Raw genomic sequence first — 24,091 nt, forward strand, 5'->3', positions numbered from 1 at the left:
GCTGCTGAGACCCCCCCCAGCTCGTGACACACAGGGTCACAGCTGCTGAGACTTGGCACACCTGGGTACTGGGCTGCTGAGACCCCACACACTTGTGACACGTGTGTGTAGAGCTACTGAGACCCTCCACACTCGTGACATGTGGGTGCACAGCTGCTGAGACCCCCCTCAAGTCATGACATGTGTGTGTAGAGCTACTGAGACCCTCCACACTTGTGACACATGGGTACAGGGCTGCTGAGAACCCCCATGCTCATGACACATGGGTGCACAGCTGCTGAGACACCCCCCAAGTCATGACACGTGTGCGTAGAGCTACTGAGACCCTCCACACTCGTGACACGTGGGTTCAGGGCTGCTGAGATCCCCTACACCCATGACATGAGTGTCCCCAAGTCCCCCTGACCCCCCACCTGACACAGCCCGTGCTGGGACACCCCCCTGTGTAGGACACCAGAGGGGGGTGACACTGGGGGGACGCATGGGGGGGGTGTCACCCCCGTCCCGGGGCAGCCACGGGCCTCACACGCCGATTTCCCACAGATATATTATTATAATTATTAATATTAATAATAATCTTTGTCTGTAAAAGATCTAAAAAGGCATAGAAATAAAAAATACGGTGGTGGGGGGGGCCACGCACGCGCACTCTGAGCGGCTCCTGGCCAGCGGGCACGGCAGGGGGGCCACGGCACCCCCTGCCCAGCGAGGGGTCCCCACCTCCTCCCACCCCCCCCACCCCTGCCTGGGAAGGGGGGATACATTCCCAAAAAACTGGGGGGGCTGGATACCCCACCGGGGAGGGATAAGGCCACGGATGGCGGGCGGAGCGGGGGGCTCTGCACCCCCTGGGGCCCAGGGGTCCCCCCTCGGCCCCTGGACCCCCCCTTGGTCCAAGGGGTGCCCCCTCTCTGTGCCGGGGGCGCGGGGCCCCCTGGGGGGGTTTATCCCATTCTAGGCCCGGCCCTTGGAGGGGTTTATCCCACTCTAGGCCCAGCTCCCAGAGGGATTTATCCCAGCCTAGGTCTGGCTCCCAGAAGCGTTAATCCCAGCCTAGGCCCGGCCCTCAGAGGGGTTAATCCCAGCCTAGGCCCGGCCCTCAGAGGGGTTAATCCCAGCCTAGGCCCGGCCCTCAGAGGGGTTAATCCCAGCCTAGGCCCGGCCCTCGGAGGGGTTGTATTCCGTCTCTCCGGCCGACACCTGGGAGATGCGCCGCGTGGAACGCCACAGCCGCCGGTGGAACTGGCCCGGACGCACCTGGGGATGGGGGGGTGAGAGCCCACCCCGTGCTCTGACCCCTTTCCCATCCCTAAATCCTTCATCCATCCTCATCTTCATCCCCTTCTTCATCCCCACCCCCTTCCAGATCATCGTCCAATTCTCCATCCCCATCCTCTTCTTTGTCTCCATCTTCATCCTGTTCTCCATCCTCATTCCCATCCCCTTCTCCATCCCCATTCTCTTCCAGGTGCTCATCCCCCTCACCTCCCAAATGTCTATCTGCTTCTCCAACCCCATCCTCATCAACTCCTCCATCCCCATCCTGTTCCGAACACCCACTACTCCCATCCCCTTCCCCAGCACATCCCCTTCCAAACCCAGCCTTTGTTCCGCTCACACTCACCCCCTTCCCCTTCCAAAACCCCATCCCTTCTCCCATCACTGTCCCCTTCCCCTTCCACACCTGCATCCTTTTCCCAACCCCCTCATCGCCATCCACCCATCACCCCTTCCCTATCTCCATCCCCTTCCTTGTTCTCCATCTCCATCCCCTTCCTTGTTCTCCATCTCCATCCCCTTCCTTGTTCTCCATCTCCATCCCCTTCCTTGTTCTCCATCTCCATCCCCTTCCTTGTTCTTCATCTCCATCCCCTTCCTTGTTCTCCATCTCCATCCCCTTCCTTGCTCTCCATCTCCATCCCCTTCCTTATTCTTTATCTCCATCCCCTTCCCTATCTCCACTTTCCCCTCCATCTCTACCTCTTTTCCCTTCCCTATCTCCATCTCCACCTCCATGTCTACCTCCATCTCCACCTTCAACTCTGTCATCATCCCTTTCCCTGCCTCCATCTCCACCTTCACCTCCATCCCTTTCCCATCTCCACCTCCATCCCCATCTCCATGTCCACGTCCATCCCCTTCCCCATCTCCACCTTCATCTCCATCCCAGCTCCATCTCCATCTTCACCCCCATTCCCACCTTCATTCCCTTCCCAGTCTCCCTCCCCACCTCATCCCCACCCCACTCCATCCCTATCCCAATCCCACATCTCTTTCCCCTCCCCATCCCGGTCCCCCTCAGCTCTGGAGAGGCCACATTGAGGTCCTCAGCCCAGGAGCACCCCATGGACACTGGGACTCCTCCTCCCGCTCCCCTGTGGGGTCCCGCTCACCTCAGCGGGCTGCCCAGCGCCCACCACGATGAGTTTTCCATCCTCCAGCCCCACCAGGATGTGACTCTTCTCCTTGGTGACGGACACGCTGTGCACGGGCACCCTCATGGGCACGGGGGGCACGGCCGCCCTGAGGCTGCAGAGACGAGGGTGGGATGGGACCCCCGGGCACCCCGAGGGGAAGGGACAAAGGAGGAACCCTCCCATCCTCTTCTCCATCCCCATCCTCTTCCAGATCCTCATCCACTTCTCCATCCATATACCTTTCTCGACCCACATCCTCTTCTCCATCCTCATCCCCATTCCCTTCCAGATCCTCATCTTACTCTCCATCCCCATCCCAGTCCTCTTCTCCAACCCCATTCCCTTCCAGACCCTCATTCTATTCTCCATCCCTATTCCCTTCCAGATCCTCATCCTTGTCTCCACCCACATCCTCTTCTCCATCCCCATCCTCTTCCAGATCCTCATCCACTTCTCTGTCCCCAACCTCTTCTCTGTTCCCAACCTCTTCTCTGTCCCCATCCTCTTCTCCATCCCCATCCTCTTCTCCATCCCCATCCTCTTCTCCATCCCCATCCTCTTCCAGATCCTCATCCACTTCCCTGTCCCCAGCCTCTTCTCTGTCCCCAACCTCTTCTCTGTCCCCATACTCTTCTCCATCCCCACCTCCATCCCCACCCCCTTCCTGCCCTCCCCCTCTCCCCCATTCCCCCTCCCCGCTGTCCCCGTACCTCTGGAGCTCCCGGATCTCCAGCCCGCACTGGGTGGTCCCCAGCACCACGAAGTCCTCGGTGAGGCACATGGCCGTCACCTCCTGCTCCAGGGGCACGGACGCCAGGAGCTTCCCGTTCACGGAGTACAGGTGGAGCGCAAACCTGTCCTGGAAGAGGGCAGAGGGCGGGGAGCACGCGCCGCTGGGCACGGGGAGGGGGCCCCGGGGAGCCCGGGCCGTACCTTCAGGCAGGGCCGCTGGCTCGCGGTGCTCTGGGCCACCACCTGCCCCTCGGGGCCCACGGCCAGCTGGGACAGCACGGCGGGGACGCAGCTCTCGCCCGGCGGCCGCAGCGAGCGGATGAAGAGCCCCCGGCGCACGGTGTGCGTGATGATGGTGCCGTCCTGCGGGAGGGAGGGGACACGGCCTGACCACGGTGACATTGATGGTGGCACTGCCCCACCTGGGAGAGGCTGGAGTGTCAATGGCGGATGGCTCAGACAACTGGCCGTTTGCAAAACCAGCCCTTCCCCATCTCCATCTCCATCTCCACCTCCATCCCCCTCCCTATCCACTTCTATCCCCTTCCTTATTCTCCATTTCCTTCCCCATCTCCACTTCCATCCCCTTCCTTATTCTCCATCTCCTTCCCCATCTCCACTTCCATCCCCTTCCTTATTCTCCATCTCCTTCCCCATCTCCACTTCCATCCCCTTCCTTATTCTCCATCTCCACCTCCATCCCCTTTCCCATCTCGACTTCAATCCCCTTCTTTATTCTCTATCTCCATCCCTTTCCTCATCTCCACCTTCACCTCCATCCCCATCTTCACTTTCAGGTGACCACAACAAATCAACCTTTGTTCACCCACGAGCTGGTTTTGAGCCAGAGAAGGGCAGAGGCTGACAAGAAGCAGATCCTGGTGGGATAATGGTTTCTGTCCTGCCCATGTCCTCCCTCACACAGCTGGCTCAGGGGTGACACTGCCCTGCCAGGGGGAACATTCCCAGGTAGGGCTGAAGGTTTCCATCCCTTTTGATGGGGCACAACTGGCCCAACTATGCTGCTCATGTCTTAGAAGGGTCATAAACCACCAAAGCCCCCCAAAGTGCCCCGTGATCCACAATGTCACATCACACAGTGTGAAACCCCCCACCCAGGGGAGGAACCTGGGTGTTCCCACCTGAACCTGAGCATATTTTAACTCACTGAACTTTGTGTTTTGGGGGCTTCCCCCACCCCTGGTGGATCAAGACCAAACCATGAGTTTGGCACCAGAACTGCAACACTAAGGTCTCATGGCTGGATCCACGGGTGGGGACTATTTACTTTTCTCTCTCCTTTTCCCTCCTCTTTATCTCACTCTTTCTTCTCCCCCCTTCTTCTTCTCAAAATATATCATCTGCCAGACTTAAAAGCTTTCAGCCAAAGCCTTAGTAAGTGCCTTGTTTTGCCTGGATAAGCTGAAGTCGGCCAGGCTTGACTTCGCTAAGTTAAACTTGGTTTAGTGTCTCACTTTGGATGTCGTTTTCAAGTTTGCCAAGTACCTTCTTCCACCTCAGTGTTCAAGTTATTGAACCTCCCGAGGATTTGGATGTTTCTCAATCAATCTTCCCCTAAACCCGGGGTGCAACACCCCCCCCGGGTGACCCCCAGCTCACCTTGGAGCCCGACACCGCCATGTCCAGCTCGGTGCTGATGGCCACGCACGTCACCTCGGCGTCGTGGCCGTACAGGACCTGCACAGGTTTGGGAGCCAAGCCGCTGGAAAACCCACCCTGGCGTTGGGGACACGGACATCAGTGACCTGCTGGCGGTGCCCACCATGAGCTCCCCCCTGGATAACCCCTGACCTGCTGCAGGACCTGCCACACCATGCAGGTGGTGTCCCGGGATCCAGAGATGAGGTAGATGCCGCAGAGGTCGAGAGCCAGGCAGGTGACAACATCTGGGACAGGCAGAGGGACACCATGAGCTCCCATCCCACTGCACTTGGCATCCTGACTCTATGGGATGGCACCACACCCCCTGACTCCATGGGATGGCACCACGATGTGTTTTGGGGTGTGGAATTGCTGCTACCCCCACTCCAAGAGGTGTTTTGGGATGTGGAATTGCTGCTACCCCCACTCCAAGATGTGTTTTGGGATGTGGAATTACTGCTACCCCCCATTCCAAGAGGTGTTTTTGGGTGTGGAGATGCTGCTAATCCTCATCCCCCTCTAAGAGGTGTTTGAGGGTGTGGAATTGCTGCCAACTCCATTCCAAGACGTGCTTTGTGGCGTGGAATTGCTGCCAATCCCACTCCAAGACATATTTTGGGATACAGAATTGCTGCTACCCCACTCCAAGATGTGTTTTTGGGTGTGGAGATGCTGCTAATCCTCACCCCGCTCCAGGATGTGTTTTGGAGCGAGGAATTGCTTCTACCCCACTCCCAGGTGCGTTCTGGAGTGTGGAATTGCTGCCACCACCACTCCAAGACGTGTTTTGGGATGTGGAGATGTTGCTGACCCCGTTCCACCCCAGCTCTGAGATGGAATCCAGACTATCCCCAGAAGATGGACACCGGGAGATGCCCCTCACTTGTCCCCTTCTCCCACCACGGCCCCTACAACCCCCTCAGGGTGTCACAGACCCTCACCATCCCCACCCTCTGGGGAGGAGGCCGTACCTATGTGGCGGGTGATGTGCCCCACCACCTTGCCCTTGGCCAGCGAGGTGACCCTGAGGCTGTTGTCCCAGTGTCCCCCGCTGAAGAGCAGCTTCCCGTCGGGAGACACGGCCAGCGTGCGGGAGCTGAGATCGGCGCCGGGGGCGAAGGGGCCCTGCAGGAACCGCTGCATCCTGAAGGGGAGGGATGAGCTGCTGGACCGGTGGCACCTCCAGGGACCACCCCTGGGGACCGCTGAGCGGGCCCGGGGGACTCACTTGGTGTTGGACACGGTGGGGTCTTTGGTGAAGCTGAAGTAGTTGGAGATGTTCTTGTCGTAGGGCAGCCAGTTGTGGGTCCCCAACAAGCCGTTGGCGCTCACGGTGACCTGGGCAGAGGCGGAGGGGCAGGTGACACCACTCCCACCACCACAGCCCTCCTGGTTGGGTCCTGGACCCCCCTGGAGCAGCAGAACCCCCCCACAGTGCCCCAGTTTTCCCATGCTCACCAGGACGTCGGGGGATCCCTGAGTGATGAAGGAATGCGCCTGGTTCTTGGGGACCACGGCCTGCACCAGGGCCACCCCGTCACTGATGCCCTGGGGGGACATGGCAGCTGGTGGGCACCTTCCTGGCCACGCCCACCCCTCCCAGTCCTGCCCGGGGACCCCCCGGGGTCGCCCTCACCTCCACAAAGAAGGATTTGAGCTGGTCCAGGTGCTCGAAGACGTTGGGGGAGCGGGTGTCGAGGCGGGCCAGCCTCTGGGCAGCGCTCTCTGCCGACAGCCGGGCGGGGTGGGGCTCCTGGGGGGGCGAGGGGACCCATCAGCAGGGGGGGTTACCCCCCAAAAGGGGTTGGTTTGGGGGTGGGGGGGGTCTGAGCTACCTTGAGCAGCTGGCAGGGCGTCTGCCCAAAGTTGCTGATGATGCCCTCCAGGGCCTTCCGCTGCGTCTCATCGGCGATGGCGTCCAGGTCCACGGCCCCTGGGGATGGGGACGGTCACGGGAGGGCCACCTGGGAGATGCCTCTGGCCCAGGAGGTGCCCCCCAGCTCCCTTCCCCATGGCTCACCCTCGTAGGTGCAGTAGTAGAAGACATTGAGGGCCTCCACGGCGGCCGGGCCTCGCTGCTTGTACCCAAAAATGAGGTCGATCCACTCGTGGAGGTGGGCTGAGACATACTCTGACTCCTGGCCAAGGGGGGGGCATTAAGGGGAGTTGGGAAGGCTCCCCATCCCCCTGGGATACCCCCCGGGGATGAGCTCCCCCGTCTCACCAGGGCTTTGCGGTGCTGGTGGATGAAGTCCTCGCGGGACCGCGCCCACCGCGGCAGCACCACGTCGCCCACCTTCTCGTTGGAGAGCTGGAGACAGCCCAGGTCGAAGCCTGTGGGCAGGGGGGGAGTGTGAGAGACTGGGATGTTGATGGTTGGTGGCTCAGATCATCAGCCATTTGCAAACACAGCCCTTCCCCATCTCCATCTCCACTTCTGTCCTCTTCCTTATTCTCCATCTCCATCCCCTTCCCCATCTCCACCTTCAGAAGGCGACCACGATAAATCAACCTTTGTTCACCACTGAGTTGGTTTTGAGCCAGAGAAGGGCAGAGGCCAACAAGAAGCAATCCTGGTGGGATGATGGTTTCTGTCCTGCCCATGTCCTCCCTCACACAGCTGGCTCAGGGGTGACACTCCCCTGCCAGGGGGGACATTCCCAGGTGGGGCTGAAGGTTTCTGTCCCTTCTGATGGGGCACAACTGGCCCAACTACGTTGGTCATGTCTTAGAAGGGTCATAAACCATCCAAGACCCCCGAAGTGCCCCCAGACTCATTTCTGGGGTGTTCCCACCTGAACATATTTTAATCCCCTGAACTTTGTGTTTTGGGGGCTTCCCCCACCCCAGACAGATCAAGACCAAACCATCACTTCAACATGGACCTGGCAACAATCAACTCTTGTCACTGGATCCATGAGTGGTGAGAACTTTCTACTTGGATCCTTTCCTTCTCTTTCTTTCTTTTCCCTTACACATTTTCTTAAGTGAGAACTTTATACTTTTATATTCCTATATTTCTACAGATAATAATAACACAAATGGGCTCCATCTCTGCTTTTCATTGCAACCAAATTGTTCTGAAATAAACCCTAAAGTAATAAATAATAATTCATTAATATAAAAATATAATAATACATTAATACACAATATATAGTATCATATCATAGTAATGGAATAATATATTGTGATATATTATATAATACATAATAATATATTGTATAATATATGATATATCATATAATAATATATAATATCTAACATGACAATATATTATATTAGTAAATGATATATAATAAATAATATTATAGAGTAATAGAATAATATATTGTGATATATTATATATTATATAGTAATATATTGTATAATGATATATTGTATAATATATGATATATAATGATATATAATATATAACAGCAATATATTAGTAAATGATATAAATAATAATACATTATATATATCTTTATATATATATTTTTATATATTTATATATATTATATATATTTATATATTTATATACATTTATATATTTTTATATATTTTATATATTTATTAATTATTAAACACTGGTCATTCTGGGATCTCTTAACAAGAACCTCAGTTCAGTGAGGGACATGGACCCCCCAAGTGCTCCCACGGGTGGGGATGGTCACCTCTTACCGTTCTGGTTCTCCAGGAACTCCGGGAAGTAGAAGAACTCGGGGATGAGCTCCTTGACATCCACGGGGTTCTCCATGCGCGCCTGCCACGCCGCCGGCACCGAGTGGAACTGCCGGTCCGAGCAGTCAAACCTGGTGGTAGGGGACAGCTGGTTGGGGGCTGTTTGTGCCCTCGATGTCCCCTCCTCGGTGCCCGCCCTGCGGGTGCCCACCTGCCGCTCTGCAGCTGGATGTGGAGGGTGGTGAAGGGCTCGGTGCGGATCAGGTAGTGCATCACTCCGGCCGCGTTGGAGTAGTGGGTGCCGTAGTGGAACTTGTCCACGGTGCCCGTGGGGTCCTCGAAGCTCTCATACCTGGAGGTGAGGTGGGACGGGGTCTGCCATGAGCCAGCCAGGCACTCCTCGCATCCCCCATCCTATATTTTCGGGGCACTCACTTCTCCTTCACATCCCGGGCGTGCCGCTCGTTGGCCACCCCGATGGGCTTGGACAGGTCCCGGAACACGGCCGGGTTGGAGAGGTCCAGGGTCTCCGAGACGTAATCCCGCAGGATCCAGGGGAACTGGGGGGGAGCAGGAGGTGGGTGAGGCTGGGGGGGGCACGGGCTGGCTGTGGGGGCACGGGAGGGACACGGGGCTCACCACGGGGTACTGGGACAGGTCGTTGTAGGTGCGCCCCGCGATCGTGTTCAGCTGCATGAGGTACTCGAAGTTGGAGATCTCCCGCAGGACCCATTTCTGGAGTGAGGGGATGGGGGTGAGATGGGCTTGGGAGGGGCAGGAGACAGCGTAGACACCCCACCACATGGCAGGGCCCATCCCATGGCCATCACCGGTCCCAGAACACCTCTGGTCTCCCGGCTGTCCCCAGTCCCATGGCCATGGACCACCTCTGGTACCACAGCTGTCCCTAATCCCATGGCCACCCCAGTCCCACGGCTGTCCCCGGTCCCACGGCTGTATCCACCCCACAGCCATCCCTGGCCTCGTGGCCACCCCTGGTCCCATGGCCATGCCCATTCCATGGCCACTTCTGGTCTCACATCCATCCCTGGTTCCATGGTCACCCCTGGACCCATGGCCATGCCCATTCCATAGCCACCCTGGTCCCATGACCATCCCTGGTCCCATGGCCATCCCCGGTCCCATGGCCATCCCCATCCTATGGCCATCCCTGGTGCCACAGCTGTCCCAGTCCCAGGACCACTCTGGTCCCAGAGCCATCCCTGGTCCCTGAGCCATCCCTAGTCCCAGAGTCATCCCCATCCCACAGCCACCCCTGGTCCCAGGGAGATCTCCAACCCACAGCCATCCCTGATCCCATGAGCATTCCCACCCCACGCTGTCACGCTCCCCTTTCCCATCTGGGAATTCCAACCATATGGGATGGGGATGGGCACGGAGAGGCCAGTACCTGTGTGAGCCCCGAGGCTTTGAGCAGCTCCTGGGGCGAGCGGCTGCCGAAGTAGATCTGGTTGGGGGGCCGCAGGCCGAGGATGCAGGAGTACACCTTGTTCCTCACCTGGAGGGACGGGGAGAGGACACGGAGTGACCGGAGCTCGGGCAGTGCCGTGGCCCTGGGAGGGGCTTGGGGGTGGGATAAGGGCGTTCCACCTTCTTTCTGAAGTTGAGGAAGTAGTTGGCCTGGTCGATGAAGAAGAGCTCGAGGGCGGAGCGGCGCAGGTTGTAGCGGCGCAGGTGGACCTCGCGCAGGTGGGACAGCGGGCGCTTGAAGTCGTAGCCGATCCCTGCCAAGATGGGGGGCACGGAGTCCCACAGGGATCACCATCCACCCAGGCCCCCATTCCCAAGGCAGGGATGGGGCAGGGAGAAGCTGACCCCCAAACCAACCGTGGGTGATGGGTTCTGGGGCAGATGTGTGGGCAGAGACGGGGCTGGGAGAAACCCCCTCCCCCCCCCCAGCGTGGGCGATGGGTTCTGAGGGAGATGTGTGGAGTGAGGGGTCCTCACCCCCCTCAGGGCTCACACGTCGTTACCTCCCTCTGTCTCCTCCTTGTCGCTGCTGCCATCATAGAAGTAGACGTGCTGGGTGGTCACCTCCAGGCGCCCGGGCACCACGGCCACCGTGGTGATGAGCTCGCAGTCCTCCGACACCACCAGCTTCTCCCGCTGGCTCTGCTCCTTGGGCTCGGCCCTGGGGGGCACAGCGGGGTGAGGACACCCCAGTGACACCCCCAGCCCGGGCGAGCCGGCACCATGGCAGGGACGGGGACACTCACTGTGTGTCCAGCACGGGCAGGTCCTCCTCGGCCAGCTGGTCATCCTCCAGCTCGCTCACCTTGGCCTCCTTGGCCATGGCGAGCGGGAGGGGCTCGGCGGGGCTTTGGAGGTGCTCAGCTCCTGAAATGAGGAGGGGGGTCAGCAGGTGCTCCCAGAGCTGGGGGACAAGTCCTGAGAAGGGCCCCCAAATTTCAGGCTGTCCATGACAGCTCCCAGCCCACCTCTATGCCCCTGGGTCCCCCGGGTGCCCCGGTGCCACCAGCCTCACCCAGGTTGTCCCGCAGGGCGCTGGCCTCCAAGTGCTGGTCGAAATTGAGGTTGGGCACCAGCTTCAGCCTCATCCTCGAGTAGGTCTCGGCGCTCGACAGCTTCCAGCGAACCTCCGGCGGGTTCCTGGGGGCACAGGGGGGGCTCAGACACCTCGGGGATCCCCGGCTGTGCCCCCCCTGCCCAGGGACGGGGCGGGCGCTCACCGGTCGGCCCAGGCGGAGCGGGGCGAGGTGAGCAGGCGGCACAGGGACCTCCACTGCTTCAGCACCGTGCTCTGGTGGTTGTTGGCCTGCTTGAGGACGTTGCTGTGCCGGGCGTTCTCCGCCTTGGAGCGCTTGGCCACCGGCTCCAGCACCAGCTCCTGCCAAGGGAGCACCAGAGTGAAGGGACAGCAGGGCTGGGGCTTGGGGACAACCCTGAAGTGAGGAGTGTGTTCATGGGGGACATCCCCAGGGTGGGGAGAATGACCCCAGGATGATGTGCTCGGGGATAGGAGCCCATCACTGGGATGATGTCCCAGGAATAAAGTTCCTGGGATGATGAGCACGTCCCCAGGACAAGGAGCACATCCCCTGGGTGACATGGCAGGGGTGAGGAGCATGTCCCCAGGATGAGGAGCATACCCCAAGGGTGACATCCCAGGGATGAGGAGCACACCCCCAGAGTGACATCCCAGGGTTGAGGAGCATGCCCCCTGGATGAGGAGCATGTCCCCAGGGTGAGGAGCACAATCTCTGGATGATATCCTTGGGGCGAGGAGCACGTCCCCAGGATGAGGAGCATACCCCCAGGGTGACATCCCAGGGATGAGGAGCACACCCCAAGGGTGACATCCCAGGGGTGAGGAGCACACCCCAAGGGTGACATCCCAGGGGTGAGGAGCACACCCCCAGGGTGACATCCCAGGGATAAGGAGCACACCCCCAGGGTGACATCCCAGGGATGAGGAGCCCACCCAAGGGTGACATCCCAGGGGTGAGGAGTGCATTCCCAGGGTGACATCCCAGGGGTGAGAAGCACGTCCCCAGGATAAGGAGCATGTCTCCAGGATGAGGAACATGTCCCCAGGGTGAGGACCACATTCCCTGGATGATATCCTTGGGGTGAGGAGCACAACCCCAAAATGAGGAGCACACTCGCAGGGTGACATCCCAGGGGTGAGGAGCACACCCCCAGGTGACATCCCAGGGGTGAGGAGCAGGCAGGACCTGGAACATCTTGCGGCTGGCCGCCTTCTCCTGCTCCCGCCGCTGGGCGCTGCTCATCATGGCATCGTAACAGGCGTTCCAGAAGTTGGACATGTGGTCGTGGCTCCTGGCAAAGGTGTCCATCTCAAACTGGGCCATGGTGGGCTGCACCTGAGGAAACCAGGAGGAGGGAAGAGGTGTTTCCAAGGGCTTCCACACCCACCCCCCATCCCCCGGGTGTTCCCCCAGCGATGACACCCACGTGCTTCTCGATGAAGCCCCTCCACTCCAGGGTGGTGCAGAAGAGCTGGAAGTCCTCGTAGAAGGTGGGGCTGCCGTTGGTGGGGGGCAGGGAGGGCAGGAAGAGCTGCAGCTGCAGGGTCTCGTAGCACTGGTCCATGAGCGTGCGGATGATGGGCACCAGCCAGGAGAACGTCTCCGACTTGGCCTCCAGCGAGCGCCGCAGGGGGGTCTCCAGCTTCCCCAGGAGGTAACAGGCCTCGTCCTTCCTGGGAGCTGAGGACGTCTGCAGGAGGCTGTGCAGCTTCACGTAGGCCAGGGAGTGCAGCTGGGGGAACATGGACATGGGGTGGGGCCACTCCAAGGGCTGGGATCCCACTGGGAGGGATGTGGGATATCATATGGGGCCACTCCAAGGGCAGGGATCCTACCACAAGGCCAGTTGGAGGGACAGGTGACATTGGCTGGGGCCACCCTCAGGGCTGGAATCCCACCATGAGCCCAACTGGGAGGATGTGGGATGGGGCCACCTCGAGGGTTGGGATTCCACCAGTACATCAGATGGGGTCACCCCGAGGGCTGGGATCTAACTGGGAGTCCAGCTGGGGGGACACAGGCCATGGGATGGGGCCATTCCATGGGCTGGGATCCCACCACGAGCTGAGATGGGGGGACATGGGACATTGGATGGGGCCACTCCAAGGGCTGGGATCCCACTGGGAGGGACGTGGGATGTCATATGGGGCCACTCCAAGGGCTGGGATCCCACTGAGGGGAACATGGGATATCATATGGGGCCACTCCAAGGGCTGGGATCCCACTGGGAGGGACGTGGGATATCATATGGGGCCACTCCAAGGGCTGGGATCCCACCACAAGGCCCGTTGGAGGGACAGGTGACATTGGCTAGGGCCACCCTCAGGGCTGGTATCCCACCATGAGCCCAGCTGGGAGGATGTGGGATGGGGCCACCTCGAGGGTTGGGATTCCACCAGGACATCAGATGGGGCCACCCCAAGGGCTGGGATCCCACCACAAACCCACTTGGAGGGCCATGGGATATGGGATGGGGCCATTCCATGGGCTGGGATCCCACCACGAGCTGAGATGGGGGCACACAGGACATTGGATGGGGCCACTCCAAGGGCTGGGATCCCACTGAGGGGGACATGGGATATCATATGGGGCCACTCCAAGGGCTGGGATCCCACTGAGGGGGACATGGGATATCATATGGGGCCACTCCAAGGGCTGGGATCCCACCACAACCCAGCTGGAGGCACATGGGACATGGGGATGGGGCCATTCCAAGGGCTGGGATCCCACCAGGAGCCCAGCTGGGGGCACAGAGGACACAGGGACGGGGCCACCCCGAGGGTTGGGATGGCAGCAGCCCCGCAGGGGAGGGAGGGGTGACCCACCTGGGGGTCCTGCAGCAGGATGTAGCCCACGAGGACTCGCAGCCCCGCCTGGGCCATCTCCCTGAGGTCGGAGGTGCCGTTGGCCAGGTGGTACCACACGCCCAGCTTGTCCAGCAGGCTGTTCACCCCCTCGTAGATCTGGGGACACGGCGAGACCCCGCCTGGGCACGGATCCCACCCCTCTCCAGCCCCCAGGGCTGATCCCAGCACCCAGCACCCCTCGGTTTTGGGTTTGGGTTGGGGGTAGCATTTAGGATTAGGGTTTGGAGTAGGGTAGAACCCAACTCATAATGGTTGTTCCAAACTAGTCTGGGTTTGGGCATCAGGTTGGGGCTCAGGCAATGGGTTTATAGTAAGGGTGAAGGGTTAGGGGTAAGGATTAGGACTGGGATTAGGTCTGGGGTATAGGACTGGTTTTAGGGGTGAGGTTTAGGGCAGGGATGAAGGTTTAAGGATTAGGATTTAGGAGGTACGGTTACGTGACAGGTTGTGAGTTAAGGCTGGGCCTAAGGTTTATAGTAAGGGGGTAGGGTTAGGGTTAAGATCAGGATTAAGGGTTGGGCTTTGCGACAAAAATGCAGAGTTAAGGTTTAGGATGAGGATTAAGACTAGGGCTGAGGTATAGGACTGGGGTTAGGGTTGAGCTTTATGACAAGGAGGGTTAAGTTTTAAGATCAGTATTTAGAATGTCTTAGGTTTTTAGTATGGGTGTAGGGTTAGGGTTAAAATTAGGATTAAGGGTTGGGGTTTGTGACAAGGATGTAGGGTTAAGGTTTAGGATCTATGTTGATTCATAGTTTAGGATTAATGCTGAGGTTATTTCCTAAGGTTAGGATTAGGCTTTGAATTACACTGTAGGAATAAGGCTGAGGTTATTTCCTAAAGTTAGGGTTGGGGTTTGATTTACAATTTAGGATTAAGGCTGAGGCTATTTTCTAGTGTTAGGGTTAGAGTTAGGGTTTGATTTACAATTTAGGATTAAGGTTGAGGCTATTTTCTAGGGTTAGGGTTAGAGTTAGGGTTTGATTTAAATTTAGGATTAAGGCTGAGGTTATTTCTAAGGTTAGGATTAGGTTTTGACTTACAGTTTCTGATTAAGGTCGAGGTTATTTCCTAAGGTTAGATAAGGCTGTAGATAAGGCTGTGTTTAGACTCAGGTCTATCATCAGGGATCAGGGGTTAGGTTAGGATTAAGGCCAAGGTTATTTCCTAAGGTTAGGTCAGGGTTAAGGCCTAGGTTATATCCTAAGGTGAAGTTCAAGCGCTGCAGGTAGGGCAGGTTTAGGCTCAGGTCTAACCCCAGGGATCAGGCATTAGCAGTAGGGTCCGGAGCTCAGGTTTGGGACCAGGAATGCCTGCTCATTCCCACCCACCTTCTCGCTCCACAGGGCCTGGTTGTTGTGCCCCTCGGAGAAGAGGAAGTCCTGGAGCAGCCGGAGCAGCTTGAGGGCGTTGTGGGTGAGGCCGGGCAGGGCCCCCGGCCCCGACTCCTTCAGGTCGGTCAGCGCCGACTCCAGCATCATCTCCAGGAGGCTGGGGGACAGCACAGCTCCGCAGGGTGGCCTTTTCCCTTGGGATCCCCCCCCGGAGCCGGGCGGGACTCACCTGCGCTTGATCTCGTCCGGGGGCCGCACCAGCTCGCAGGCCGAGCCCAGCTTGGTGAGCACCGAGAAGACCTGGCCCCTCTCCCGCCAGGCCGCGTCGTCCCAGCCCTCCACCCCGCGCCACGTCACCGAGAAGATGATGTTGGTCAGGAGGTTGCACAGCTCCTCCTCGGGGGTTTGCTGCCGTGGGAGAGGGAGAGTCACAGGATGTGCCGAGTTGGAAGTGACCCACAAGGATCACCCAGTCCAACTCCTGGCCCTGCACAGGACGCTCCAACAATCCCACCATGTGCCTGAGAGTGTTGTCCAAACCCTCCTGGAGCTCTGGCAGCCTTGGGGCTGTGCCCACTGCCCTGGGGAGCCTGGTCAGTGCCCACCACCCTCTGGGGAAGAACCTTTCCCTGAGATCCAACCTGAGCCTGCCCTGACACAGCTCCAGCCATTCCCTGGGTGCTGTCCCTGGTCCCCCCAGAGCAGAGCTCAGTCCCTGCCCCTCCTCTGCCCCTGCCCAGGAAGGTGGAACTGCAGTGAGGTCTCCCCTCAGTCTCCTCTGCTCCAACTGAACACACCAAGTGCCCTCAGTGTCCTCACAGGGCAAATCAAGGCCCTTCCCCATCCTCGTTCCCTCCTTTGGACACTCTCCAATGGCTCTTCCTTCCATTGTGTCCCCCCAAACTGCCCCGATGTTGAGGTGAGGCCACCCCAGGGCAGAGCAGAGCGGGACAATCCCCTCCCTGATGCCCTCAGGACAGGGATGTCCCTCCTGGCTGCCAGGGCACTACTGGCTCAGGGACAACTGGCACCACCAGGACCCTCAGGGCCTTTTCCCAACACTCCTTTCCCAGCCTCTCATTCCCAGTCTGTCCATACAAACTGCAAGTTTGGTGTCCAGAGTGCCCCGGGGTGGTGGGTACGAGGGTTTGGGGCTCACCTGGGGGTTGCTGGTGTTGGAGACGTTGTCACTGGGCAGCACGTCCTGGTAGCTGCTCTCGTCCAGGACGTTGGACAGGCTGGAGCTCTTGCGTGCCCGCATTCCCGGGAAGGGCTTGAAGCTCTCCAGGGGGGACGGGGTGCCGGGGCCGCTGCCAGGGGTCTGGGCACCGCTCTCAGCTGTGGCCACGGAGCTGGTGCTGGCCAGGTCGAGCCCCAGGTCGAAGGGGGAGGTGGAGAAGGGTGACAGCGGGTGGTAGACGCCGTCGAAGGGAGGGCCGTCGCCGGGGTTGGAGGACGAGCGACTGGCCCGGTCGGAGGAGTCGAAAGACTTGAAGTTGTAGGAGTGGAAGGACTTGGTGCGGCCGCTCGGGGAGATGGAGTGGTCGGAGAAGCCCTCGGAGAGCTCCTGGTCCGAGGCCTCGTATCCCAGCGGGAGGAAGACATCCAGCTCCTGGAGCTCGGCCGGCGGTGGGCTCGTGCCCTCCTTGCCGGGGGGGTCGGAGAGGCGGAGCAGCTCCGCGCAGCCCCCGCTGGTGCTCAGGCTGTGCTGGCGGGACTCGTAGGACTCCCGGACGTAGAGCTTGGTGAGGGTGTCCTGCCAGCCAGCCAGCCTGGCCAGCTGCCTCACCAGGTCCTGCTGGGCGTAGATCAGGTGGAAGAGCTGCAGGAGAAGGAAAAGGGAGGAGACCTGATGCTGCTGCCCCAGCTCCTGGTGGGTTGACGCTTGGATCCTTGGTCCTGGGCACCCGAGATCCTCCATCACCGGCACGAGGTGCTGGGGCTGCACCACTTCCATGCTGGCACATCCATGTACAGGTCACCACCATGTCTGGGCATGGCTGGGTGCCCAGGGAGCTCAGCCCCGGGGTGACACCTCTGTCCCCTCACCTTGCGGCAGAGGTCGAGCCGGACGGTCAGGTCGGCCCGGTGGGACAGGTAAACCACGGCCACCAGGTCCTTGTAGTTGGGAGGGTCTGTGGGCAAAGAGAGACAGCACAGCGGTGGGACACCCCAAAATCCACCAAAGATCCCAGTCCCAAGACCGGTTGAGCCTCGTGGGAAGCCACCAGCGGTGATCCCATGGCACGTGTTTTGGAGTGTACATTTTTGGGACGCGGTACCTGCCCCGAGGACCTGCTCGGAGAGGCAGCGGAAGAGCAGCATGGAGCTGGGGACATCACTGAGGTAGGAGATGAGCCCGTGGTACCCGATGTCCTTCAGCTTCAGGCGGTTCTTGCTGCGCTCAGGGACCTTCTCGTACTTCAGCATCTTGTAGAGGATCTGGAGGGACAGTGAGAGGTGTCACCTCGCTGGGGACGGCGAGAGGTCGGCGCCGGGGACCCGCCTTACCTTGAAGACCCTCTCCCGCACTTCATCCGAGAACTTCTTCTGCACCAGCAGTGAGAAGAGAACCTCCACCTGGCCCGGCTCGAAGAGGAAGGCGAAGAGCTGCTCCTGGGCAGGTGAGCCCTTCAGCAGGCTGTGGATCACCTCCAGCGCCCCACACACCTGCAGGACACGGCGCTGGTTGTCCACTGCCCTCCAAGTGCCCCACCATGACCTCAGTGGCTTGTGCCAGCCCAGCCCACAGCACACTGAGGAGTCTGGGGAGCAGGGTGGCTCGGTGACGAACCTGCTGCTCGTCCTGGGCCCCAGCCAGGTAGCTCAGCAAGCTCTGCATCTCCTCCCCGGAGAAGCTCCGGCAGAAGAAATCCTTCACCAGGCTGAAGAGGGATGTCTGCACTGTCTTGATGTCATCCGTGGCCGTGGTCTTCTCCCTGGAGGTGCTGATGGACAGACACATACGGGGACATGTTCAGTACGTTGTCACCCAGCACCAGCACCGTCCCAAATCCTGCCATGAAGCCTGAGGAGCTCCAGGGTAGCCCCACGTGGACATCCAGGGATCTTCTGGCCCATGGGAAATGTCTGCCCCAGGCTTTTGGGTCTCTGCAGGGGGTGAGCACCCCCAGTACCACAGACATGCAGCAACACAACAAGAGAAGGGCATCAACTTGTTACAGAAGCCACCACGCTGTTGGTGGCTGAGGGAGATGCTGGGGATGGATTTGGGAGCCAGGCACAGGGTTGGGGATGGATTTGGGAGCCAGACACAGGGTTGGGGATGGGATGTGGCCACTTGGAGCGGAAGATCCTGCCCCCACAATGTTCCCACACCAGAAGGAGGGATGTTACCCCTAGAAAATGGTGTCTGTCCCCCACTGGAGCTCCGAGGGGGGAAGCCCACCATTCCCCCCACCACACCAGCATTCCGCAGTCCCGGCCCGGCCCGCGGCTCACCCGTAGTAGGTCCGGATGGAGTCGAGGACATACTGCACCCCGTACTTCTTACGGATGCGCTGCTTGTGGTCCTTGACCACGTTGGCCAGGTACTGGATGTGGCCTGCAGGGAGAAGGTGTGAGGGGCCTGGGGGTGGGTGGGGACGGGGGACACCCCCAGCCCCCGGTCCCACCTAAGCGCACGGCGAAGTCGCTGTTGCTCCAGATGCGGAAGTCGAAGAGGAGGTGCTGGTACAGGAGGTGCAGCAGGAGCCCACTGCCCTCGGAGGCCACCTGCTCCATGAGGATCTGCGAGGCCACCAGCGTGCTCATGTCCAGTAGAGCGCCGGAGACCTGCCACGGGAGGGAGGGAGGGGACATTTGTACTCCTGCCACCCCCTGGGGAACCACGCCGGGGATCACAGGATGGAGTTTTGGGAGCTCCCCCACCTTCTGCAGCAGTGCCCCGATGATGGCCGGCCCGTGGCACTGCACCAGGCTCTCCTGGTTCACGGGGTGGTGCTGGATGAAGTTCTTCACCAGCAGCAGGAAGGCTGCCACGCTGTTCCTCTCCAGCCTGTTCTCTGCAAGGCACAGAGCTGTGAGCCCTGGGCCCACCCAAACACCCTCCCGGAGACCCCACCACCAACTCTGCTCTCCAATTTCACCCCATTCTCCTGTTTTCCTCACATTTATGGAGGTGGAAACCTCTGTTGCTCTGAGCTTGGGAATGAGCAGCTGGGTGTCAGGAGGAAGCACGTTCCACTCGTGCCAAAGGCTCCTGGACAGACCCAGCCCTGTTCTGAGACATCAAAGACTCCACCCAGAGGCAACCCAGAGGTGGTTGGAGCCATCCTCACCTTCCCAGAACTGCTTGTTCATGACTAATTGGGTCATAACAATGTCAGAGGTGCCTTCTTCATTACCCCCACACCTTGTGGTGCCTCAGGCAAGACCTCTCCTGTCTGTGGTGGACACCAGGAACACCTCCACGGCACCGTGGTTACCTCCAACCACCTGACTCCTGCTCCACACCCTGAACTCCTCACCTGAGGACTTTCCCAGCGGGATGAGCATGCCCTGGGCGTTCCTGGAGGACGTCAGCTCTGGCCCCACCAAGTCATTGGTCTCCTCCTCATCCTCGGGCTCCTCCTTCTTGGACACCACTTGCTCGAGCAGGGGCAGGAGCACTCCCATCCCACCCACGCAGTTGACCACGTCCTGAGGGAGGGAGGGACAGAGGGGAGAGGTCTTGCTGGGCGCTGGAGGAGGAGGTTGCACAGCCACCTGGAGTCCCCAAAAGTCACCTGTTCCCCTACACCACCACGGTGCCCACCCTGGATGGGGCAGACAGGTCCTCAGGGGACCCACGGGTCATGCAGGTCCTTGGTGGACCCAACACCACATGCAGAGTCTCTGCAGGGTCCAACCAACACCCTGTGGGTGTCCTGCCCTGGGCCTGCAGCCCAGGAGGGCCCCACCTGCCTCCATGCCATGGGGTGGACGTGTCACCCTGTGCCCACCATACCTTGACATCCCAGTTGACCACCTTGTGCCCCGTCAGCCTCCCGTCCAGGCCGTGGCTGGGAGAGAGGTCCAGGCAGATGTTGTTCCTGCAGGCCTAGAGGAGAGCACCATGGGAGCATCCCCGTGCTCCTGGAGATGTCCTTCAGGGCACAGGGGCTCGCAGCACTGTCCCTGTCCCCGGGGGGGGTGTCTCTCCTCACCTGGGGGGTGTAGTACAGCAGCAGTTTGCTGCTCAGCTCCACCAGGTCCCCTTCCAGTGTAAATGGTGACATGACATTCGGGCCTGGGAGAGGAGGACTGGGGTGAGCTGGGACACGGTGAAGGAGAGCCTGGTTGCCACCAGCACCTCTGTGGACATCCCCCAGATGTCCATGTCCCACCCTGATGTACCTGCACAGAACAGAGCCTTGACCTGCGCCTGCTGCAGAGCCTCACAGAAGATGGCCACGGAGCCCAGGTGACCCTCCAGGGAGGTGGGGCTGCCCCACTCCATGTCCTGGCTCCCGGCCGCCGTGGTGGCCACCACCCCCTCCGTGGGCAGCTGAGTGGGGGTCCAAGAGTGGGGGCCGAGGGTGGCAGGGACAGACTGGGAGCGTCCCAGCACAGGGTGTGAGGGGAAGACCAGCTCCGGGCCGTGGGGTGCCGGCGGGTGGCTGGTGGCCGTGGCAGCCGTGGTGGTGGTCCGGTGCCCCGCGGAGCCGATGCAGCAGGAGGTGAAGGACTGGAAGGCAGAAGGGTCTTGCTCAGCCCCCCATCATCCACAGGGACGGGTCTGGCTAGGTCGGGGGGGGGTCCTTCACCTCGTGGAGGGAGGGGAAGCGGAGCTGCGCCGTCTTCCGCAGGTGCCCGTCGGCGTAGACGCTGACGACGTTCTGGCCGAAGGGCCGGCGCCCGGCGACGTGCACGATGTCCACGCAGTGCTGGGGGCAGGGAGGGGGGTCAGGGCACCCCGGTGGCCTCACTGCCCCCCTGGTGGTGACAGGGACGGGGACGACGCTCACCCAAGCCGAGTCGTTGAAGGCAAACTCCGGCAAGGCCACGGTCATGTAGTCCTTCTTGGTGCAGACGGCCACCACCAGCACGCCGCCGGCGGTGAAGAACGCCTCGAAGCCCGTCCCCCCGGCCGTGAAGAAGCTGGCGGAGGAGAAACACGGTGGGGATGGTGGTGCCACCCCTCCTCATCCTCACCTCAGCCCCTCCCAGCCCCTCCATCCACCATCACCTGTAGAGCTGCCTCCTCTTCGGCCTCGCCGGCGGCTCCGGCTCCTCCTCACTCAGGCACACCCAGGCGTGGAAGGCGAAGGCCCCTCCGGGCCACTTCTGGATGGTGGGCACCATGATCCCCGCCATGCCCGGGCTCAGGTCGAAGCTCTGCAGCGCCCGGGGGGGCCCCTCCGCCCTGGCCATGCCCGAGAGCGCCCGGATGACGGGACACACGTAGGGATGAGGCCCCCGGCCCCGCTCGTGCCGCAGCAGCCGCAGCAGCTGCCGCAGCTCCCCGGGCCGGATGGACAGGCTGCCCAGCGCCCGGAGCAGCTCCAGCAGGTTCTGGGAGCAGGCAGTGGGCAGCGCCGGCTCGGTGCCCAGGGCGCCCAGCAGGGAGCCCACCATGCCGGCCTTGACGCACGTGAGGCGGCTGGGCAGGGAGGCCTCGCAGAGCCGCCGCAGCCACCCCGACAGGAAGACCTGGAGATCCCGGCACTCCAGCGCCGGCAGCCAGGCCAGCAGGATCAGCAGGGGCTGCTCGTTGCGGATGGGACGCACCGGGAAGGAGCTGTGGTCGCCCTCCACTGCCTGTTGGAACATGAGAGGAGTTTGGAGCTGCTCCGACCCTGTGGAGAGGCTTGGATCATCCCCCAGGCCACCCTGGGCTGGAAGCAGAGACCTTGTGCATCGAACCCCTTGGACACTCCTGTGCATCAAAACCCTTGGAGACTCCCATGCATCCAGTATATCAAGACCCTCATCTGCCAAGAGTCTTGGAGACCCCTGTGCATCAAGAGTTTTGGAGACCTTGTGCATCAGTGCTTTTGGAGATCCTGTATATCTAGAATTTGGTAGATTCTTGTGCATCCAGGATTTGGACACCTCATACATCAAAATTCTTGGAGACTCTCATGCATTTAATAGTTTTGGAGACCTCAGCCATCAAGGGTCTTGGAGACCCCTCATGCATCAAAATTCTTGGAGACCTCCATGCATCAAAATTCTTGGAGACCTCCGTACATCAAGGATCTCAGAGACCCCCATGCATCAAAGGCGTTGGAGACCCTCATGCATGAAGCACGTTGGAGACCCTCCCGTGGCCAGCAGCACCAGAACAAGCAGTTCCACATCCAGAAGGGCTCCAAACTCCCCAAAGCTGAGCATGACTCCAACCTAAAGATGACCCCAAGACCCCTTGGGATGAGGCTGATGGGAACCCAGGTGGGTGGAGAGAACTGAGGGGTGAGGAGGGGGGGCTGAGATCTGCCAGGAACCACCAGTGCCCAGCAGGGAGGAGAAGTGGGAAGGCTCACCATGTTGAGGAGCTCCTGGAGCAGGCGCTGGGTGGGCTGCCCTTGGCTCCTCAGCACCTCGTAGAGGTGGGTGTAGCCGATGCGCTCCTTGAACACCTCCTGCAAGCACACGGACACGTGGGACCCCGCGGGACCCGCTGCTCCCACCCCGGCCCACCCGGGCAGGTGACAACACCCCAACCCATGTGCTTTCGGGGTGTCCCCTGGCTGGCTGCCCACCTTGGCCGAGGGCGAGTTGCTCATGATGGCCGTGAGCACGCCGAGGGCGTGGACCGCGATGGCGTCGGAGCCGCCGGCACCGCCCTGCGGGGACACGGGAACGGTGGGGCTGCGGAGCCCCGGGGTGGAGGGGACACCCCACCACGCCTGGGGGTCGGGTTATGGGGCGGCCCCACCCTGTACCTGCTGCAGGCCATCCCTGCTCCGTGTGGGAACCTCGTCCCGGGGTTCGCCCGCCTCCTGTGAGCTGCCGAGGTAGAGCTGTGGGACACGGGGGGGAGTGGGACACAGGGACACAGGGACACAGGGACACAGGGAAGGGGGTTTGGAGGGGCCCCACCCCATGGGAGCTGCTGCAGCACAGCCACACTGCCCCAGGATCGCTGAGGGACAGGAAGGGCGAGGGGGGACATGAAGGTGTCACCAAGGGGGGACATGTCACCCTGTCCCAGGATCATTCAGAACCAGGAAAGGATGGAGATGCAGGTGCCCAATTCTGGCGTCACCAAGGAGGGGTGGACATGTCACCCTGTCCCAGGATCATTTAGAGCCAGGGAGGACCGAGATAAGGGTGTCACCAAGGGTGAGGATGGAGATGAAAGTGTCACTAAGGGGGACGTGCCACCCTTTCCCAGGATCATTTAGAGCCAGGAAGGGTGAGGATGGAGGTGCAGGTGCCCAACCCGGGTGTCACCAAGGGAGGGGTGACATGCCACCTTGTCTCAGGATCATTTAGGGTCAGGAAGGGTAAGGATGGAGATTAGGATGTCACCAAGGGGTGATATGCCACCCTTTCCTAGGACCATTTAGGACCAGGAAAGGATGGAGATGAAGTTGCCCAATGCTGGTGTCACCAAGAAGGGGGAGGACATCCCACCCTCTCCCAGGATCACTGAAGGCCAGGAAGGAGGAGAATGGAGGTGAAGACATGAAGACATCCCCAAGGGGGACATCCCACCCTGTCCCAGGACCATTTAGAACCAGCAAGGGTGAGGATGGAGATGAAGATGTCACCAAGGGGGACATCCCACCCTATCCCAGGATCCTTTAGAACCAGGAAGGGTGGGGATGGCGGTGAAGGGGCCCAACCCTGGCGTCACCAAGGACATCCCACCCTGTCCCGGGATCAGTCAGAGCCAGGAACGGCGAGGCTGGAGCCGAGGCCAGAGGCCATCCTGGAGT

At 60.2% G+C, this 24,091-nt stretch overlaps 1 protein-coding gene across 7 annotated transcripts in view; it reads right to left on the reverse strand.

The window, feature by feature from the left end:
- Window positions 1-560: 560 nt before the first annotated feature.
- Window positions 561-24,091, reverse strand: part of NBEAL2 (neurobeachin like 2) — a 45,082-nt gene continuing 21,551 nt past the window's right edge. For all 7 annotated transcript variants that reach the window (XM_051806032.1, XM_051806038.1, XM_051806037.1 and 4 more), the window contains 46 exons: window positions 23,093-23,170; window positions 22,910-22,993; window positions 22,691-22,789; window positions 21,394-21,965; window positions 21,173-21,305; window positions 20,972-21,091; window positions 20,562-20,892; window positions 20,372-20,454; window positions 20,173-20,265; window positions 19,694-19,865; window positions 19,095-19,228; window positions 18,839-18,998; window positions 18,666-18,768; window positions 17,998-18,151; window positions 17,715-17,873; window positions 17,486-17,645; window positions 17,253-17,338; window positions 16,363-17,025; window positions 15,433-15,611; window positions 15,201-15,360; window positions 13,828-13,965; window positions 12,429-12,734; window positions 12,188-12,337; window positions 11,183-11,340; window positions 10,978-11,102; window positions 10,709-10,829; window positions 10,466-10,623; window positions 10,083-10,216; window positions 9,883-9,990; window positions 9,111-9,206; window positions 8,907-9,031; window positions 8,683-8,823; window positions 8,472-8,602; window positions 7,036-7,145; window positions 6,832-6,949; window positions 6,647-6,744; window positions 6,448-6,564; window positions 6,270-6,359; window positions 6,040-6,149; window positions 5,783-5,955; window positions 4,962-5,056; window positions 4,770-4,886; window positions 3,351-3,512; window positions 3,128-3,276; window positions 2,394-2,529; window positions 561-1,257 (listed from right to left, as the gene is read on the reverse strand). In XM_051806032.1, the coding sequence (XP_051661992.1) occupies window positions 1,153-1,257; window positions 2,394-2,529; window positions 3,128-3,276; window positions 3,351-3,512; window positions 4,770-4,886; window positions 4,962-5,056; window positions 5,783-5,955; window positions 6,040-6,149; window positions 6,270-6,359; window positions 6,448-6,564; window positions 6,647-6,744; window positions 6,832-6,949; window positions 7,036-7,145; window positions 8,472-8,602; window positions 8,683-8,823; window positions 8,907-9,031; window positions 9,111-9,206; window positions 9,883-9,990; window positions 10,083-10,216; window positions 10,466-10,623; window positions 10,709-10,829; window positions 10,978-11,102; window positions 11,183-11,340; window positions 12,188-12,337; window positions 12,429-12,734; window positions 13,828-13,965; window positions 15,201-15,360; window positions 15,433-15,611; window positions 16,363-17,025; window positions 17,253-17,338; window positions 17,486-17,645; window positions 17,715-17,873; window positions 17,998-18,151; window positions 18,666-18,768; window positions 18,839-18,998; window positions 19,095-19,228; window positions 19,694-19,865; window positions 20,173-20,265; window positions 20,372-20,454; window positions 20,562-20,892; window positions 20,972-21,091; window positions 21,173-21,305; window positions 21,394-21,965; window positions 22,691-22,789; window positions 22,910-22,993; window positions 23,093-23,170 (7,194 nt within the window). In that variant the 3' untranslated portion in view covers window positions 561-1,152. The remainder of the gene's footprint in view (window positions 1,258-2,393; window positions 2,530-3,127; window positions 3,277-3,350; window positions 3,513-4,769; window positions 4,887-4,961; window positions 5,057-5,782; window positions 5,956-6,039; window positions 6,150-6,269; window positions 6,360-6,447; window positions 6,565-6,646; window positions 6,745-6,831; window positions 6,950-7,035; window positions 7,146-8,471; window positions 8,603-8,682; window positions 8,824-8,906; window positions 9,032-9,110; window positions 9,207-9,882; window positions 9,991-10,082; window positions 10,217-10,465; window positions 10,624-10,708; window positions 10,830-10,977; window positions 11,103-11,182; window positions 11,341-12,187; window positions 12,338-12,428; window positions 12,735-13,827; window positions 13,966-15,200; window positions 15,361-15,432; window positions 15,612-16,362; window positions 17,026-17,252; window positions 17,339-17,485; window positions 17,646-17,714; window positions 17,874-17,997; window positions 18,152-18,665; window positions 18,769-18,838; window positions 18,999-19,094; window positions 19,229-19,693; window positions 19,866-20,172; window positions 20,266-20,371; window positions 20,455-20,561; window positions 20,893-20,971; window positions 21,092-21,172; window positions 21,306-21,393; window positions 21,966-22,690; window positions 22,790-22,909; window positions 22,994-23,092; window positions 23,171-24,091) is intronic.

The sequence above is a fragment of the Manacus candei genome, unplaced genomic scaffold, assembly GCF_025592945.1.
Source record: "Manacus candei isolate 608988 ecotype Guabito, Panama unplaced genomic scaffold, ASM2559294v1 h1tg000066l, whole genome shotgun sequence".
Lineage (NCBI taxonomy): Eukaryota > Metazoa > Chordata > Aves > Passeriformes > Pipridae > Manacus > Manacus candei.